This window comes from Poecilia reticulata, chromosome 13 (genome assembly GCF_904066995.2).
Source record: "Poecilia reticulata chromosome 13, P_reticulata-male-v2, whole genome shotgun sequence".
Taxonomy (NCBI): Eukaryota; Metazoa; Chordata; class Actinopteri; order Cyprinodontiformes; family Poeciliidae; genus Poecilia; species Poecilia reticulata.
In genome coordinates, this window is record NC_088842.1 from 20,910,000 (window position 1) to 20,926,852 (window position 16,853).

At 37.4% G+C, this 16,853-nt stretch overlaps 1 protein-coding gene across 4 annotated transcripts in view; it reads right to left on the bottom strand.

Annotated features, from left to right (window-relative positions):
• Nucleotides 1–1,385: 1,385 nt before the first annotated feature.
• Nucleotides 1,386–16,853, bottom strand: part of st3gal4 (ST3 beta-galactoside alpha-2,3-sialyltransferase 4) — a 44,987-nt gene continuing 29,519 nt past the window's right edge. For all 4 annotated transcript variants that reach the window (XM_081614152.1, XM_017308361.2, XM_017308362.2 and 1 more), the window contains 7 exons: nucleotides 15,641–15,738; nucleotides 14,473–14,536; nucleotides 14,092–14,187; nucleotides 11,090–11,279; nucleotides 10,493–10,627; nucleotides 2,259–2,411; nucleotides 1,386–2,171 (listed from right to left, as the gene is read on the bottom strand). In XM_081614152.1, the coding sequence (XP_081470278.1) occupies nucleotides 2,082–2,171; nucleotides 2,259–2,411; nucleotides 10,493–10,627; nucleotides 11,090–11,279; nucleotides 14,092–14,187; nucleotides 14,473–14,536; nucleotides 15,641–15,738 (826 nt within the window). In that variant the 3' untranslated portion in view covers nucleotides 1,386–2,081. The remainder of the gene's footprint in view (nucleotides 2,172–2,258; nucleotides 2,412–10,492; nucleotides 10,628–11,089; nucleotides 11,280–14,091; nucleotides 14,188–14,472; nucleotides 14,537–15,640; nucleotides 15,739–16,853) is intronic.

Here is a 16,853-nt window from a genome sequence, read left to right on the forward strand (position 1 = left end):
CCCACTCCTTCCAGTTTTTGTGTGTATGTTGGGTGGGGGGTAGCGCCTCATTAGTGGTGAAGGCTCTCCCACTGCTTTAGTTTGCCAGCCTCCTTACACAGACTTGCTACCACTTAGATCATTACTTTTCCCTCCACAGCTAAAAGATGCACAAACACACACAATTTTTTTTTGCACTAAAACCCCTAAAATACACCACTGAAAAAGCACAACAGTAGTCATACAATTGAAACCAGATATTTAAATACACTATATTTAATTTTTTTTTTCTTACCACTCATCAGTAAGAAATCAGTAACACCATCGTAAATCCCATTTTATCTTCCTGAGTGATATGTTGAGATATTGCGTCACTGTTTCCTTATGTACTTTAATTATGATGCCATCTTTTTAGTGAACGATATCTGTTCCTCCTAAAGCAAAAGACAGACATGTTGCTCTAACACATGCTAACATTACCTCACTGTTGGAATGGTGTTCTCAGGCTTGCAAGCTCCCCCCTCCCCCCCCTTTTCTTTTTCCAACAAATGTAATGATGGGTATTCTGGTGAAACACTTTGGTTTTAGCATCATAGAGCCAATGTTTTCATTATTTGTGTCTGTGCATGTTTGCTAAATGTAACCTGGCTTTTTTTTGCTTTTGGGATAGTCCTCACAGAGGAGCTTCTCAGCTCATGTACATGACTTGTTTGTGAATAATGTCACTCTCCAGACAGCATTTTCACAAGGTCTTTGGTGCTGGATTTGATATGTAAATTAGTATAAAGATATGTTTATAGCTTGGATGTGGTTTCACATTTTCTTCAATTATTTTTGACAACCTTCACTGTGCCCTGGTGAGTCTTTTTTGCTGTTAGCTTTCAGTACTCTTCTTCGTTTTTGGGTCGACCCTTGTGACCTCTGCAAACTGTGGATTTAACTAATTGATGCAAATTGGCAAAATCCTTCAAGGGCAGCTAAACATTTTAGGTCATTCAGAATAAATATAGTTGATAAAGTGACTTAGGAAATCTGAATGCTGAATCAAAAGTATCAAGTCTAAACTTTTTATTGTTTATTTTTTTATTTTGTTAAATCGTGCAAGCTATATCACATGTGTAGAAAAACTTATGATTTATCTTGATTACAGCTTTTTAAATAAAATCCTACAGGGTGTAAAAAGGTGTTCTTTAACTCCATTCGTTTTCGCTGCATGACTAAACTATGTACGTTGCTAGTGTGCGTCAGTCGCTTGTCATACAAATGCATGCAAAAGAGACACTGTGCCATCTACTGGTAAAAACCTATGGCAAACACAATTCTGCTTCACTAAGCTGTGGCCGTTTCCTGAACAACGAACGCGATTAATTTCAAAAATCTGAAACATCAGTACAGTGACAAAAAACTGAATTTCATTCAGCCAGGTTTTTATTTGCAAATGCACAAAATTTGTACATACAAAAGAAAAAAAATCCAGTGGAGCCTTTTTCTCTGAACTAAATAAATTACAATAAATCACCACATGACAAATAAGCTAACTGCAGCTGGTATTACTCACTGAAGTAACGGGAAAGAGAAGTGAGGTTAATTTTGTCAAGTGTGAGCAGTTTAACCCAAAGAAATAACTGAACGTGAATCCCCATACACCCCAAACACATAGTTACACTGAAAAACTCTTGTTTTTGTTCTCAGAAAATGAAATAACAGGTTCACACAGTTTTAAACTTTATAGGAGAACAAATCCAGAGCATGATTGTAACAAATCCTCAGATGAGGTTTGCAAAGGTTGTTTCCAACAACACTGCCTGAACGAATCCAGTCCACTGCAAGAACTGGAGAAACAATGCAACAGATTAACGTTGTACCTTCTGGAACAAGGGTCTCCCGCACAACAAATTTGTTTCCAGAGTTAAAGATTGTCATGCAAATTAAACAATATGCAAAATACAGAGCCTGAGTGAAACCTTTAAGAGGCAAAGTATTGTAGAGAGATTTAGAGTGCAAACTCAAGGTTCCCAAAGGCACTTTGTCAAATTAAGATCCAAAGATCTATATTTGTGATAAATGTTATCAGAAATGGGACTTTACTTGGAAAAGTGTTATCATAAATGTGGGTGTAAGTAAAGAATGGCTCCTGAATCCTCCAGTTTTTTTAAGGCTTTGGCTTCAAGGTTGAGATCGTGGTAGGAATTCTGCAACAGCAAAGAAAACGACGTCGGTTCAGACAGACATAGATAAACTGAAGACATTTAAAATGCAAAACCATGACCGCCACACACCTTCATGGATTTCATGATGTCGTGTCCATAGTAGTGGATGGGTTGCCACAGATTATTTGAATTGGGATATCCAAATCCAGCGATGTGGACCACATCACAGTAGTTGAGCGCAACATAGACAGCTAGGATGCCAGTAGTAGGGTGAACAAAAATCTGTAGGAAAGGAGGGAAAATGGTAAGTGATGAAAAATGAAGTCACTCCCGAAGGATATCCCAATATTTGGTCAGATCCTTTCTGACATCAACAATAACAAGAAATAAAAAATAAAAAATTTTAAAAAATGAGCAAAGAAAACATCTTACGAAAAGTCAAGGAGGTGCTGCGTATTTTGAAAAGCTTCATGCATGATTCATGTTTTCCATTTACAAGCAGGATTTCAGCAATGACTCATCTACCACTAGATGGTAGTAGAGAGAAACACTTGCTGACGCACTGAGCTTCTTTCACACCAGTATCACCTTGGAATGTGTCGAATTCAAAATAAAAATATAATTAAGATTTTTAGATAAATAGTTGTTTTTTTTTTCAACAGATTTTCAGTCATATTAAAGATGTTACCAAATACAGATGTTGGTACATAACTGCGTCAAATACAACATGCAAGTCTTAAAACCACCAAGAGAGACATTGTTCTATTTAACAACTTGGAGGCTTTTGTGTAAAACAGGATGCAAAGAGTAGACTTAAAAAAAAAAGATTAAATACGCAAAACAAATACTGGTTCAAAATAAACATCTATTCATTTTTTATTTAGTGTTTGTCATTTGTCATTTATTTATTATTCAACCAAATTAACATATGGTTGAAACCATTGAGCACAAATCTGCAGCTCACTAATTCATAGCTGCCAAAGTTTTACACCACTTTGTCACATGACAACCGCAAACTTCAGTGTGTTTTAACGTTTATGTGACAGATTATCACAAAACAGAGGAAATTGTGAAGTAAAAGGAAAATGATATGCCCTTTACAAACATCTCACCAAATTAAAATCTAAAAGGCGTGCCTTGAAAATTGACGTTTCACACAAATTCTCCTCCCATTCTGTGTTTGAGCCATTTTACCAAACAGGCAAAGAAGTCAGACTCTGAATGCACAAAACTGTTTTAAGACAAAACTGAAAGATTTACAGATGTAAACTAATTCAGAGGGGCTGAATATGAATAAACATTTTTTCAAAATTTTTGTATGAAAAAAAAAAAGGTTTCTCTCTGCTTCCCAAATATGCATACTTTGTATTATCCAAATAAATTAAATTCCAATAAAACGCATGCAAGTGTGTGGGTGTAATGTGACATGACTTAAAAACGCTAAAGGGATATGAATAGTGCAGTTTATTTTAGTCTACAAAATATGTATCTCAATTCCAGATAGATTTGTGGTCCTGAACCACATCCACCGAAAACATTTTAAAAACCCTCTGAATGCAAATGCTCATTAACAGCTCCACAAGATAAATGTTCCACTGCCTAACGCTAGTAATTAAACATATTTCAAAAGTACTGCACATTGGACATAATTGGTCATACGAGAAGTGCAACTGAACCATAGTTGTGAAAGAAAACTATAAAGAAAACGAAAAACAGAACTACAAGTACAAACACAGTTTGAAAGGAACAATACATAAAATTGGAAGTTGATACTTTTAAGAATGACACACAGCTAAATCTGTTGCTGCAGAGTAAGTCTACAACATAACTCAACCAGCATGTCAAACTGTGTCACAACAACTGTTAGAGGAAGGACAGCTTGCAACCCCCTCGCTCTCCCCCCGCCCTACAAAAACCAAAAACAACTAGCGGTACTTCCAAAAGTACAGAAACGTGTCTGTTCAAATCTGTCCTCTTTCAGATTTGTGCAAGAATTAAGTAACCAAATACAGATTTTAGAAATAAAGCAAGGTCTGCATCATAAAATAAACATCACTCTGAATAAGTCAGGGAGACAAAAGGCAGAAAATATTGTATAGGCTGCCATGTTTCCTTCTATTCTTAGGGACTTTGCTAAGCTTGTCAAGGTTCTATTTCTTGCAGCTTTAGGGTGAACATCCAGATTTGGTGACTTTAATGAACAAACAAAGTGACCCTTACACATACCAGTTATTTTGCATAACACAGATTACCTTGTCAAAAGAGAGAGAAAATTTGACAATTATCTCCGATACCATTTGACCTCAGCTGGAGCTCAAAGTCCAGTTTTGTGTCTCTGCAAACTGCCACATTTCCAGTCAGGACAAAAAAAAAAGTGTTTTTGTTTAATTTAGAGGGTTGAACTGATCTGAGTCAGAGGTCGATATAGGTGTTTTTTTCCCCCTTTATCTCAAGTTTTGGATCCAGTATAGAACTTTCCAAGATAAATGACATTACAGGACTATCAGTATAAAATGAAAAAAAAAAAACTTTCTTCAACCATCCCTCATCTCAAACACGAGTCCCAGAATAAACGTATGCATCATTTCATCAGCATTTAACCATACAATGCTTCTAAGACTGTTGTTATAAGAGTAACTACTCATGAGTGATGTTTACAAGGTCAAATCGTATGCAGAGCTGCTCATCAGATTCTGCGTTAAAATACTTGAGGCAAAGAGAAGGCATGATGGTAGGAGGACCAGTAGAAAATACAACAACAGTAACTGGCTCAGGAGATAAGTGATTTGGGAGGTGGGGCAGCCTTATCTGAGCCAGGTTTACTGTCACCAAGTTTGAACCCAACAGTAATCCAGCAGCTGACAAACCAGCCCTCCACTCCCAGAGGAGGCAAAAAGGAACATGTTGAAGTAAACAAGCTGAATGTTTGCTCATATGTGGTGTCAATGGCGAAATTACTGAACTGATCTGTCAATATAACTGTCAGAAATTTGATATTCGAATTACAGAAAAGTATCTGAAGAACGAACTATATCAAAACTGCTACACCTAGATCTATTAAGTGCATTATAACCACAGTAAAGTCTACCGACTGGTTGTATGACATAAACATACGGAGTGACAAGCTTTTATATTTTTTACAGAGTCATGGCCCCCAACTTTTATTTGTTGTTCAGCAGAAATTAGTGAAACATTATTAAACTGTACAGCTCTCTGGTGCTTCTGCTTTGGAAGTTATGGAACCGTTTGCCTGATGGCAGCATTTCAAAAAGTTCTTCAAGAAGGGCTGATGAATCTCTGGTGATGTTCAGTCATGTTTATCCACAGGTAGTGAAACCAATTAAAGCACAATTATTTGATAGTAAAGTAAAGCAGATCATCATCTGACTGTGGACTGGATCATTTTCATAAATGTAGTTTGAAAAAAAAAGAAAGAAAACTAAAGACGGTGAAGACAGAATGACTCTTGTTTCTTGGATAGGTCAGTCTGACACTGCCGGGTGAATAAGTACTTCTGCATGGAGAGCGAAGAATATTTCCCACACTCATTTTACATCTTGCAGAACATAATCAGCAGTAGTCGGGTAATATCTCTTCCCTCCGCTGCTTCCTCTGTTATCAAATGGTTCTAAAAAGGGACTTGGTTGCTGATAAGTTGCTTTATCCTGCTGACCTTGCTGATGCACGTAGCAGTATTTACAGTGGAATGTTTCCCCCTCCCTAAAGCTGATATCCTGACTAAGTTAACTTTTTAAGTTTACACACTCATTTAGGCATTTATAGGATATAGAGGAATTTCTTTTTTCTTTTTTTGCTGTTGAATAAGTGAACCTGATACACCTATACACTGAACTTCACACGTCAGCAACTGGTCAAAAGTCACAGTTTACCCTTTATGGATAAACATTTGCAGTACCAGTAGTATTTTTTTGGCACATTTTTTGAAGACAAAGATAACTGGGCATTATGTTCATCCAACCATTACCTAGCACACTTGTTTTTGCACGGTTGCGAGGGGTGATGGTGTCCAGCAGTCACAGGACGAGAGTGGAATACACCCTGGACAGATCAGCAGTCCGGACATTACACTGAATTACTTAAAAAGGCCAATTGAACCTATATTTGTCAGTGAAAAAGCTTTAGGAAATGTTTCTAGACTTTCTTGTTATGCATTCAGCCCTAGATCAACCACAAAACCTCAACCAACTCAACCAACCTCAACCTCAACCAACTCAAAAAGAGGTCACCTCTTTTAAAAAAATAAAAAGTAAATAAATAAAATCAATCCTCTGGAGCACTGGAGATAGACTTTCTTGTAAAGTTTTCAAAGTGATATCAACATTCCTCCAGGCTTGTTGACAATCTTTCAAACACCTAAAATTAGCTGCTATTTCTCCCTAGTGTCAGTAATTTTAATAGGAATGCCTATAAAATCCTACAGCATGCAGAGGCTGTTAAGCTAAAAAGATAAGGCAATGTTATTCACAAGGAACAAAGGTTGCTTGATATCAGCAAAATATTCAAATCATTACTAAATATTACAAACAAGATGCTTGCTTAGTGAGGTAAAGTGAGGCGACGTTTCATAAAAACAGGAGATGTATTAATCCACGATAGAAGGTTGCAAGACAGTTTAACTTCTTGAAACAAAAACATTTAAAGAAATGGACTGTTTAAATCCAGTATGCACATTTTACAGCTTTCTGGTACCAACTCCTCACCTATTAAACAGGAGTGGTTTAATCATGCTTTGGGTTTGTATCACCGCCAGCATGGTAAACAATTCTGGAACAGAAAGTTGTAGAGGCAAGCAAAAATGTGAGCGTCAAAAAAAATAGAGTAAAGAGACAAAAGAGGACTTTTACGGAGTAGAAAAAACTTTTACACGCACAAAACATGCATAAGAAAAATAAGAGCAGCAGAACATTTACCTTCATGTATTTTGCCTTACAGGAAAAAAACTAAACAGCCTATGACAGTACTACGCAACACATTTTCTTATTCATGTTATTCCAGCTTCAAACGACCACATAGAGATCTATTTAATATTGGCATATTCTAATTTAAAACAATATTCTTATTTTTGCAACTTCTCTTGACTGGTGATCTGCTTTGGAGAAAGAACTGCACACGTTTAAGATGGTATTGTGTTGAAAACTTTATGCAAAATGACCAAAAGTCAAAAGGGGATTAACAGCATCACTGACAGGTCAAAAGGGGATTAACAGCATCACTGACAGACCAACAAAAACACAACCACATGACAGATGGCATAGATAGCATTTCAACCAAAACTGAAAAACCACAAGAAACAAGCAGAAGCAAAACACAAAGAAAGTCGATTCATTTGTGTCACCACATAAGTTATAAAAAGAAGAAGAAAAAAAAAACACATCCAGGATTCAATGAATTGCTTATTTTAATAAATACATTGTCTATTATTTTAAAGGGAGGATTCAACAAGAAAGCATCAAGGAATGATCTGTTTCAAACCAGAATTAAATTTTACCTCCCATATTTGGGTTAATCAGGATCCTCAAAGCCAGCACTCAAGGCCCTTGTCCGGCCACTTTTGGATCCAGGACAGGGGCCATCTCTGGTGCAATGCACCCAAAGCCAATGCAGAACTTCACTACATACTGAAAAGGTAATTCAGTCAGAGTCCTCCTAGTGTCCAGATTATTTCAAAACTTTCACAGAAAGATGTTGCCAATACAGCCTTTATCAAACTTTTAAAAGCATTTGATAACTTTTGTTAAAGAGTCAATCTGAACAGACCATTGTGGTTAACACCTCCACTTTGGAATCACTGGAGTGTGCAACAACAACAAAAAGTCACAGAGCCAACCTGTTTCTGAGTGGATCGCGTGTGTCAACATCAACTCTCTTTTTTGCGCGTGTGTGTGTGTGTGGACAAAAACATGTCCATCTCTTGAGATTAGGTTTGGAATAGTGGTGGTGTCTGAATGTTGCAACAGATAAAGTGGGGGGGAAAAATGTACCGTATTTTCCACACTATAAGGCACACCTGAAAACCTTCAATTTCCTCAAAAGCCGACAGTGCGCCTTATAATCCGGTGCGCCTTATATATGGACCAATATTGAGCCACAACAGGTCTAGCAACTATGGTAAGCAGCCGCCGACTTCATTTCCCCTGTAGAAGAAGAAGTGTGCGGTGCATGCTGGGATAGTTGTCAGAACGCTGGTTTGTTAATAAAGTTTGATAATACAAGAGAGACGGAGGCTGCGACGGCAGCGTGTCGGTTGGTCTGTGTTACCCAGAAAGCAGTTGGGCACAATATCGCAACACCAACACCGTGAGTGAAACAACGACTGAGGCAGCCTACTATATAAAGTACTCGGGGACCACTTCTTTACAAATGTGGATGTGTAATAATAGAGTATGGAACAAATTGGCAATCCAAACTCAAGTGTCTATTCTATGCGCCTTATACATGAAAAGGCGCACCACCTTTTCATATATAAGGTTTAAGTTATATATAAAGTTTTAAAATAGGTCTTATAGTGCGGAAAATACGGTAGTTACACGTGAGGCTTCAACACACCAGAAACTTCCTTTCCATTTGGTACAGATGCACAAGAAAAAAGGCTCAATTAATCACAGATTCTGCAAAAAAATGTATTTAAAAAATGTGTTATGTAAAATTCAAAACCTTAGTTTAGACTCAATTCCCTCCCCTTCCAAACACTTTAAACCAGCATCTTTCAACTCATTCTTCCTGCCCACATTCCTCACACTCTGGCCCTTCCCGTACAGTATGTGCAGATGTTGCAGGGCTCCTGTTGGGTGAGCCCGCTGACTTGCCTGTAGGATCCCCGTCTTCCCACTGCTCACTCCTCTCATACACCAACCACTTGTGTTTGTATTGCAGCCCAAAAGAGTAACACACCCCAGTCACTCTTCAACAGGAAAGATCAAGAACGAACGGGATAAGCAGGACCAAAACAAGGTGCACGAGCATTACGAAGCAAAGTAGTTGTGGAAGGAAAAAACAAGAGAATTCAGTCCAAATATGTGTAATGAAATCCAGCTTAAGGCACCGAATTTCCAAATCTGGTCAATAAGCTTTACACAACAGTTGCTCTTTCATAACCGTGCAGTTAATCTTTCTACTTGTATTTGTTTTGATAGTTATTTTGTCTATTTTTTTATACCATTAATCAGTTCGAACACATAAATCTGGAGAAAAATTGGCCCCAAATAAGGAGATTTACCACAAAATAATAAAATAAAGAGACTACATAGGCTTGGCACTGAAAGAAACTATTAAAAACAGAAGCATCTGGTTAAAATTTATACAAAAATCTTGCTATGAAACTGAATTAGCCATGGTTTTACTGTGTAGCTGCAAAAGCAGGAGGCACTAATGATAAGCAGAAGGTAATCTTCACCGTGTTGTACTGTATTTATAAATACAAAACTTCAACTTTAAATATATAGCCAAAATGTGAAGCAACTTGTGTTTCAATGTGACGCATATACAGAGTTAAAGACAAATTACTGGAGGAACTGTGGCTAATCTGTGGGATAATCCATCCAACCTCCTTAACATTCATGTGGGAAACAGTGATGAGCAAGCGGAAAACAAAAAAGAAGCAAAAAGAAAGAAGGTTCTTGTGGGAAAACTGGAGTTTAGGATACAGCTGAGCCACAGCACAGCCATCAAATGGTGCTCATAAATACTTGCTTGTAAGCAGAACAGGTTTCCCTCAAAACAGACGGTACAGATCTACTCGTATAGTTGTGTGATTTCAATATGTCAACATGTAAGAGCAGGAAGGTGTATTTTAATACTACTTTTTAAATAAAATTATGAGGTTATCATGCCTCGTAACAGCTTGTTGATAAAAACCCGTCAATAATAATTTAATGAATGCAAAACACAAACTTAAAAGCTTATTGCAAACTAGTCTGGGACTTTTAGTTTTATGGGATTAGTCCATAACTCCTGAGATTAACAGGTGCCTGTATCTGCAGTAACATAAGCAAAGATGGATTCCCTTGAACCACCATTTGCATGTTACTGGAAAAATCAATCAGGATGTACCTCTGCGTACAAAAGATATAAACAAAAAAGTCTTTAATATTTCCAATTTTGTGTGTTTTGAGTCCCTTTAGGAAATGGAATAAAAACTTTAGACTTAAATAATTAAATAGTTTTGGGAGGTTTTAGTCTGGTCAAATGACAAAACTAGTCAAATTTGACCAAAACACAATGAAACGGTCAGATGAATAAATAAACATGAATAATATTTTAACTAAAAGCTTTAAATATAAGTTCATAATAATTTCCATAATAATCACGTTACTATAAACATTTAGATAAAAGAAACCCCTCACCTGTTTTCCCTTTTCAGAATGAATCTTGAGAAGTTTATCTGCCGTCTGGTACAGAAAATGGGGGTCCAGTACTCGGATTTTACTGACATCACCCAACCAGATTTGGGGCGGGGGCTTCCAGAAACCTTTCCTAACCTTTGAGGGCAACAGAGAGAGAGGGAGAGTGAGATGAAAAAGAAAACAAAAAAAAAACAGGACATTATGAAAGCAACAGAAAGATTAAATGCATAAAAACGACATCTAGTCGCTTGGAAGAAGCATTTAATGTACGCAAACTGAGATGCAATTGAACCTAATGTCTGCAGGCCACTGAATCGATGTGCAAATTAGCAGGTAATGACCCTGCAACTATTAGCGGTAGGAGGCCGGAGATGCCGGGAGCAACCGAGTGAAGGATGTCTGCGATGGAAACACCATTAACTCTGAATAGCAGTGGCTTTGCCCAGGTTTACCCTATTAAGTACTTCTTCCACATATGGAAGACTGGAGGGACTGTTTTTTTTTTTTTTGAGACAGAGAGGAAAGTTGAATAGAGTTAAAATGCAAGCGTGGGAGAATGTGCGTGCTCTCACACACAAACATACACACATTCCTTACCCTTTTTTCATTATAGATTATCTCTTTGAGCCAGCGTAGGTCTTGTTGTTTGAAAGGCACTAGGACCATGAGTGTGTCCGGGTCGTTATGCAGTGCAGGGTTAGAGGAGGCGGACTCGGGGTAGAAGAACCTCATGGTGGTCTTGTTTCCCACATCCTCCTCATAGCCTCTTACAGGAGCATCATTCAACCTAAAGCATGGAAGAATTCAGGATTTGAATAAAAATCTTTAGTCAGAAATGTTCTTTGAATAATGCCCTTGCATTTCTTTAATCAGCTTCATTTTTGTAAGGCACGGTTTTCCTTTGGATTCATTCCATTTTTCTCCTGTCTCAATATACACCCTCATTTCTACTTCCGATGCGACTCCACCTTTGGACTCCAACACTTCTATTCAAGAACTGCTCATGCCACTTTCAACTGAAAGCTGTAGGCAAAGCTCTGCATGGGATTTACTGCTACAGAATGTTAGCACTCATTATAAAAGTCCAAACACATCTACTTGAAAACTCACTTGAGAGTTTTAATTATGTATTCTGAAGTTTTATTGTTTAAACAACCATTTATAAACAATAAAATATTGCTGAACCATGACAATTTGCACTGTGACTTCTCAGCAAGAGAAGGTGCTGGGCTTAAATATCTGACCATGACTCTCTCCATGGAGTTTGTATGTTTTCCCTGTGCATGTCTGGGTTCTCTCTGGATACTCAAAGTTTTCCCATCGTCCAAAATACCCATGTTAGGTTAATTTACCGGTCCATATTGTTCTCAGATCAAAGTGTGTGTGCATAGTTTTTCGTGGACTAGACTGGCAACCACCTCAAGTTTATGCAACTTCATGTCCACCAGCTACCGGACACGGGTATCGATCTACAAGCAACCCTCTTGATGTTTTTCTTGAAATGGTCTCTGATCGCCACCATTTTCAAAACATCAACTGCCAAAGGTCAGCTTGATTTGATTGGTCAGTTGACTGCCAAAGGTCAGTTTGATTCGATAGGTCAGTTAATTTTTAACAGAGTAGGGGAGAGAATGTGCTTCTGTTTTACTGGAAACCTCAGGGTCCAGTCTTTGGTTACTGTTGATGATGTGGCTCAGCTGATGTCTTTGAGCCACGACCTTTAGCATCGCTCACTGGAACAGGTCACAGCAAAACAGCTGGAAATCTGAGTTTGTGTATCTCAATGGAGCAAAAAAGCAGAATGGTATCCAGGGAACCCGTATTTGTTGATAGCAGGCAGGAATGAGAGATGGGGAGATTAATTTGAGGCTTTTCTTTTAGAAATGAGGGCACTGGTTCAATCTGTCATATTGAAGAAGAATCCGAATAAAAAAAAGGGAAATATCTTAGCTTACTGATCCATTTAGATTCAAACAATAAGGGGAGCAATTGATAAAATGATCAAATACCAATTTAAACAGTCCCCAAGACTGAAGAAGGAAAAATGTGCATCCTCTGTAGGGATTCTTCAATGAGGAGCTTGAAAATATTGTTGGAGAAAGAAGTGTTAGAGTTTTAAATGGTGGACTCTTTAGATCTGTCATCCAGTCTCAAAAATGTGAAGTGATATTGGTTGGATATGAGGATAGAAGGAAGATTATTATGCCCTCATATTTTTAGTGACAAATCTGTCACCAAGGAAACAGGACTACTGTGAACATTAATGTGATTTCTGAGGACAAGCATATTGGCTTACCGATTTGCAAACTTACACCGACATGACTTGTGCAGTAATACTTTTAAAAGCAAAAACTGCAATTTATGATTCAACACATAGAGACACCTCACTATGCACTTTAAATCATGACTAGTATTTGGTGTTGGCATTTCCTTAAAAAAAAAATAAAAATCAGTAGATACATTTTATCAGTTTGAAGACATTCTTGCCATACAAATCTTTCAAATCCAAGCAGTGGTAAAACTCCAACCAATCGGTGCAGTCAGATATTGTTTGGCTAGGTAAATAGTTTGCACTTTGAAAGCTTAAGAAACAAAAGTCAGATTTTATCCAGCTGAGTTTTCACACAAAACCAGCATGATGACATCAAACTCTCAGGCATGCATTGGATCCTGTGTGTCAATAACCTTAGTCTACTTGGCTGGGAAATCATTAGCTTCTTAGAAAAAAGGAAAGATGTGAGGGAGGAGTAGAAAGGGGCTGTAAGGGGAGAAAATGCCATGTGAGCAGGCGGCCAAAATCTGCTTGCTCAAAGCAAGTTTATAAAGACTCTGCAAATCTAACTTTACAGCCTTGGACTGAACATGTGCGTTCAAAGTTTCTTTGATTTTACCAAATCCTTGGCTTTATCTTGGGACTGAACGTCTACACCATCAGAGGGGAGTTTTTGACAGCATCATGTGGGAACATGTTTGATTACAGTCCACTACTCAATAGTTTAACTTCACTCTTTTCTAAAGTGATCTGAAAAAAAGACAAAAAAATGTTCTTCATTTTGAATTCTAAACTATCCTGCAACATGTTGAAGTATAAAAATGTTTAATAGTTTCAATACTTTTACCTATGGGAAGACCTTTGTTTATTCTACACCTTATTTTCAGTCCATCAAAAACTTTTTCCACAAGTGGGAGTGATGGAGAGCATAAAACGTCAATGGATTTCAGTTCAACATTTTATGTTTGAGTTATAGAAAAAGGCTGTTTTCAAACACTTGACTAGTTTGTTCAATCAAACCACACTGGGGCACTAAACTCCTTAGGGGGTTGGCAGGTATTATGCAAAATTGACTTTTATAATTTTTTATTTTTTTTTATTCCCTCAACAAAAACACACCTAGAATGTTGTTTTGATTCTCTCTTTTATGCATGTTTGAAAGAAAATGGAGGCAGTAGTCATGGTCTTGCAAATATTTGAACTCTCATGTTTTAAAAGGAGAACATACAATGAAAATTTGGCACCATTAGTTTATGTCCCAGGCTAGCAGTTTGTAGCTAGAAAAGAATAAATTAAGGAAAGATTAATTAGTTTGATCCTTGCTTACCTAATGACAACATCGTATTTATTGATGATGCTTCCCAAGGAGCTGTTTTTAATGACAAAGCCATTGCCGATAACTGCGCAGGTTCTGCACTCAAGGCTGAGGAGATAAATATCACATTAACACATCCGGTTTCAAACGGGCAAGGTCTGTGGTTAACAGCTTTTCTGTGTCTCCAAATTGGAAACAATAGGGCTCTTAAAGCAATACATACACCACATAAATTGGCAACATTGATAAGTGCTGGCAAAAAATTTATAGTTTCTTGGAATCTGTGAGAAAATGATTTTATAACCAAAACATACATTTTAATACCTAAAATATCCAAAGAGTGCTGGGAGCAACTATAGAAAATTAACCTTAGCATTTTCTGACATTACTTACTTTTCAATTTTGGCTGGCACATCGTAATTGGAAGAAACAGCAAGAACTTTGAGTAGCAGCAACTCTTGGAAAGAAGGAAGAAAAGTTACACAATGAAAACGTTTTGCAGTTCTAAAACCTCAAAACAACACTGTACATTGATCAGATGAGGTTCTGTAAATTAAGAGAGAAATTAACGAACTACATGTGTCACAATTGCAGCAATCATGTGCGCACACACACAAACCATCTGCAAAGAAGACGGAAGCCTGCACCAAGAAAGTTAAGTTTGTCATCCAAATTTAAACAAAGCATGTACAAACAAGCCAACTAACATTACTTGTCAAAGCCTTCATATCTTTTGAACTTAGTCACGCTTGTTCACATGAAAACCAAACACTTCCGCACTTTTTATCTGGCTTGATACAGGACAGATGGTTCAAAATGAAGTGGTGTATTACTGAAGTGGAAATAAAATACATGGTTTTCTCAAACACTGAAAAGTCACAGTCCCTACTTCTTCAGCCCTCAGTTTTAAAATATCTGTGGAAGCATCATGTTCAAATAATTTACAGTTATGTTACTTGGGCTCTAGTTGAGTAGAATGATTTTTGGCTGCTGAATACAAAACAGGAACACAGGAAGGGAAATCGAGTTTGATGAATTATCCAGGCAAAATAAGAGAAGATAAAACCGGAGAGACAACATTCCTGAGCCGTCACTGGGCCTGCTGCCAGGCAACACTCTGAACTATGCTGTTTGTCCACAAGTAGATGACTAATTTATTAAATATATTTACTTAATTTTGTATCTAAAAAGTTGAAAACACCTAATTTCTGATTCTTTCTAAACTTTCTTGTAATCTCTTACAGTGGTCAGTTCATCCACTGCTTTTCCAAATTTCCTGAATATTACGGTTTTCTCTAGATCTAAAAATATACAGCAGAGGAACAGTATCTTAAAAGCAGAAGAAATCCAACCTGCGAGATTTCAAACACAAAGAGAGCCAATTTAATGGCAACAGAAGCCTTGGAGAGATTTATGTCCAACATCCCAGTAACTAAGTTCAGCCAAATTATTTCCAGCAACAGCTAACGAGAAATATTTATGAACATGACCATCATGAGGATGATGTGAGAGGACCTGAGCAGATAGGCCAGAGGAAAGAAGAGCAGTGCAAAGTACATACCACTGCCTTTAATGCCGTAAGGTAAAGGCAGCTTGGACAGATGCTGCCTCCAGAAGAAATCCTTCAGTTTCAGAAAAAGTTGCGTCTGTCTGCTGATGCTGCATGAGAAGCATAACGGCAGACATTACAGCATGAAACAACTCTGCCAGGCTTCAGCATTTAAATAATTTATATTACAGTACATGAGCCACGCTTAAAAAGATTGTTCAAATTTTTGGAAAGTTCCATAACGTTCGGGATGACACAATTTACTGCTATTAGATTAGACAGAACTACTTTAATCCCTCGTGAAGGAACCTCAGGGAAAAATCGGTTTCCAGCAGCAGTATACCAACAGAAAAAGAACTGCTTTGCAAAAACCATATGAGAATACAATAGAAAAATTAAAAGAGAATATAAAAATAGGAAAAAATATTCACACATCTTTAAAAAATTATATTGTAATAAACTTGTGGCAAGATTATTGTGTAATAATCTTGCCAGCCATCTCAGAAAGTGAAACTCGTCATATAGAAAGAGATATATTCCAAGCATTTGTTTTTTTGTAATTTTGATGATCATGGCTCACAGACAAAGACAACCAAAAATGCAGCATCTCAGAAAATGTGAACACTGAAAAAAGTAATTAATGGAAACACCCAATGAGACACCCTAATTACCTAATCAACTCAAAATCATCTGCAAATATTTCCAGAGCCTTTAAAAAGGTTTCACTCCGTGTCAGTGGGTTACACAATCTTGCATAAGATTGCTGACTTGACAGATGTCCAGAGGACAGTCGCCAACACCCTTAACAAAGAGGGTAAGTCACAAAAGGTCATCGTTGAAGAAGCTGGTTGTTCAGAGTTGTGTATACAAGCATATTAACAGAAAATTCTGCAGAAGGAAGAGTTGTGATGCACCAGAAACAGGAAGAACTGCAGCTTTGAGAGGAGTGTCAAGCAAAATCCATTGCAGAAGAGCCACGACTCAGACGAATACTAAAAAAAATAAATAAATAAATAAAAAAAGATGGGCTCAATTCCCCTTGTCAAGTCACTCCTGAACCAGAGACAACTTCAGAGGCATAAAGGAAAAAGGAACCGGACTGTTGCATCATAGTTCAGAGTTCTGTTTTCAGATAAAAGTCAATTCTGCATTTTGTTTAGAAATCAAGGAGGAAGAGTAGAGATACTCTAATATCTCTCATGAGAAATACTCATGTTGCTTGAAG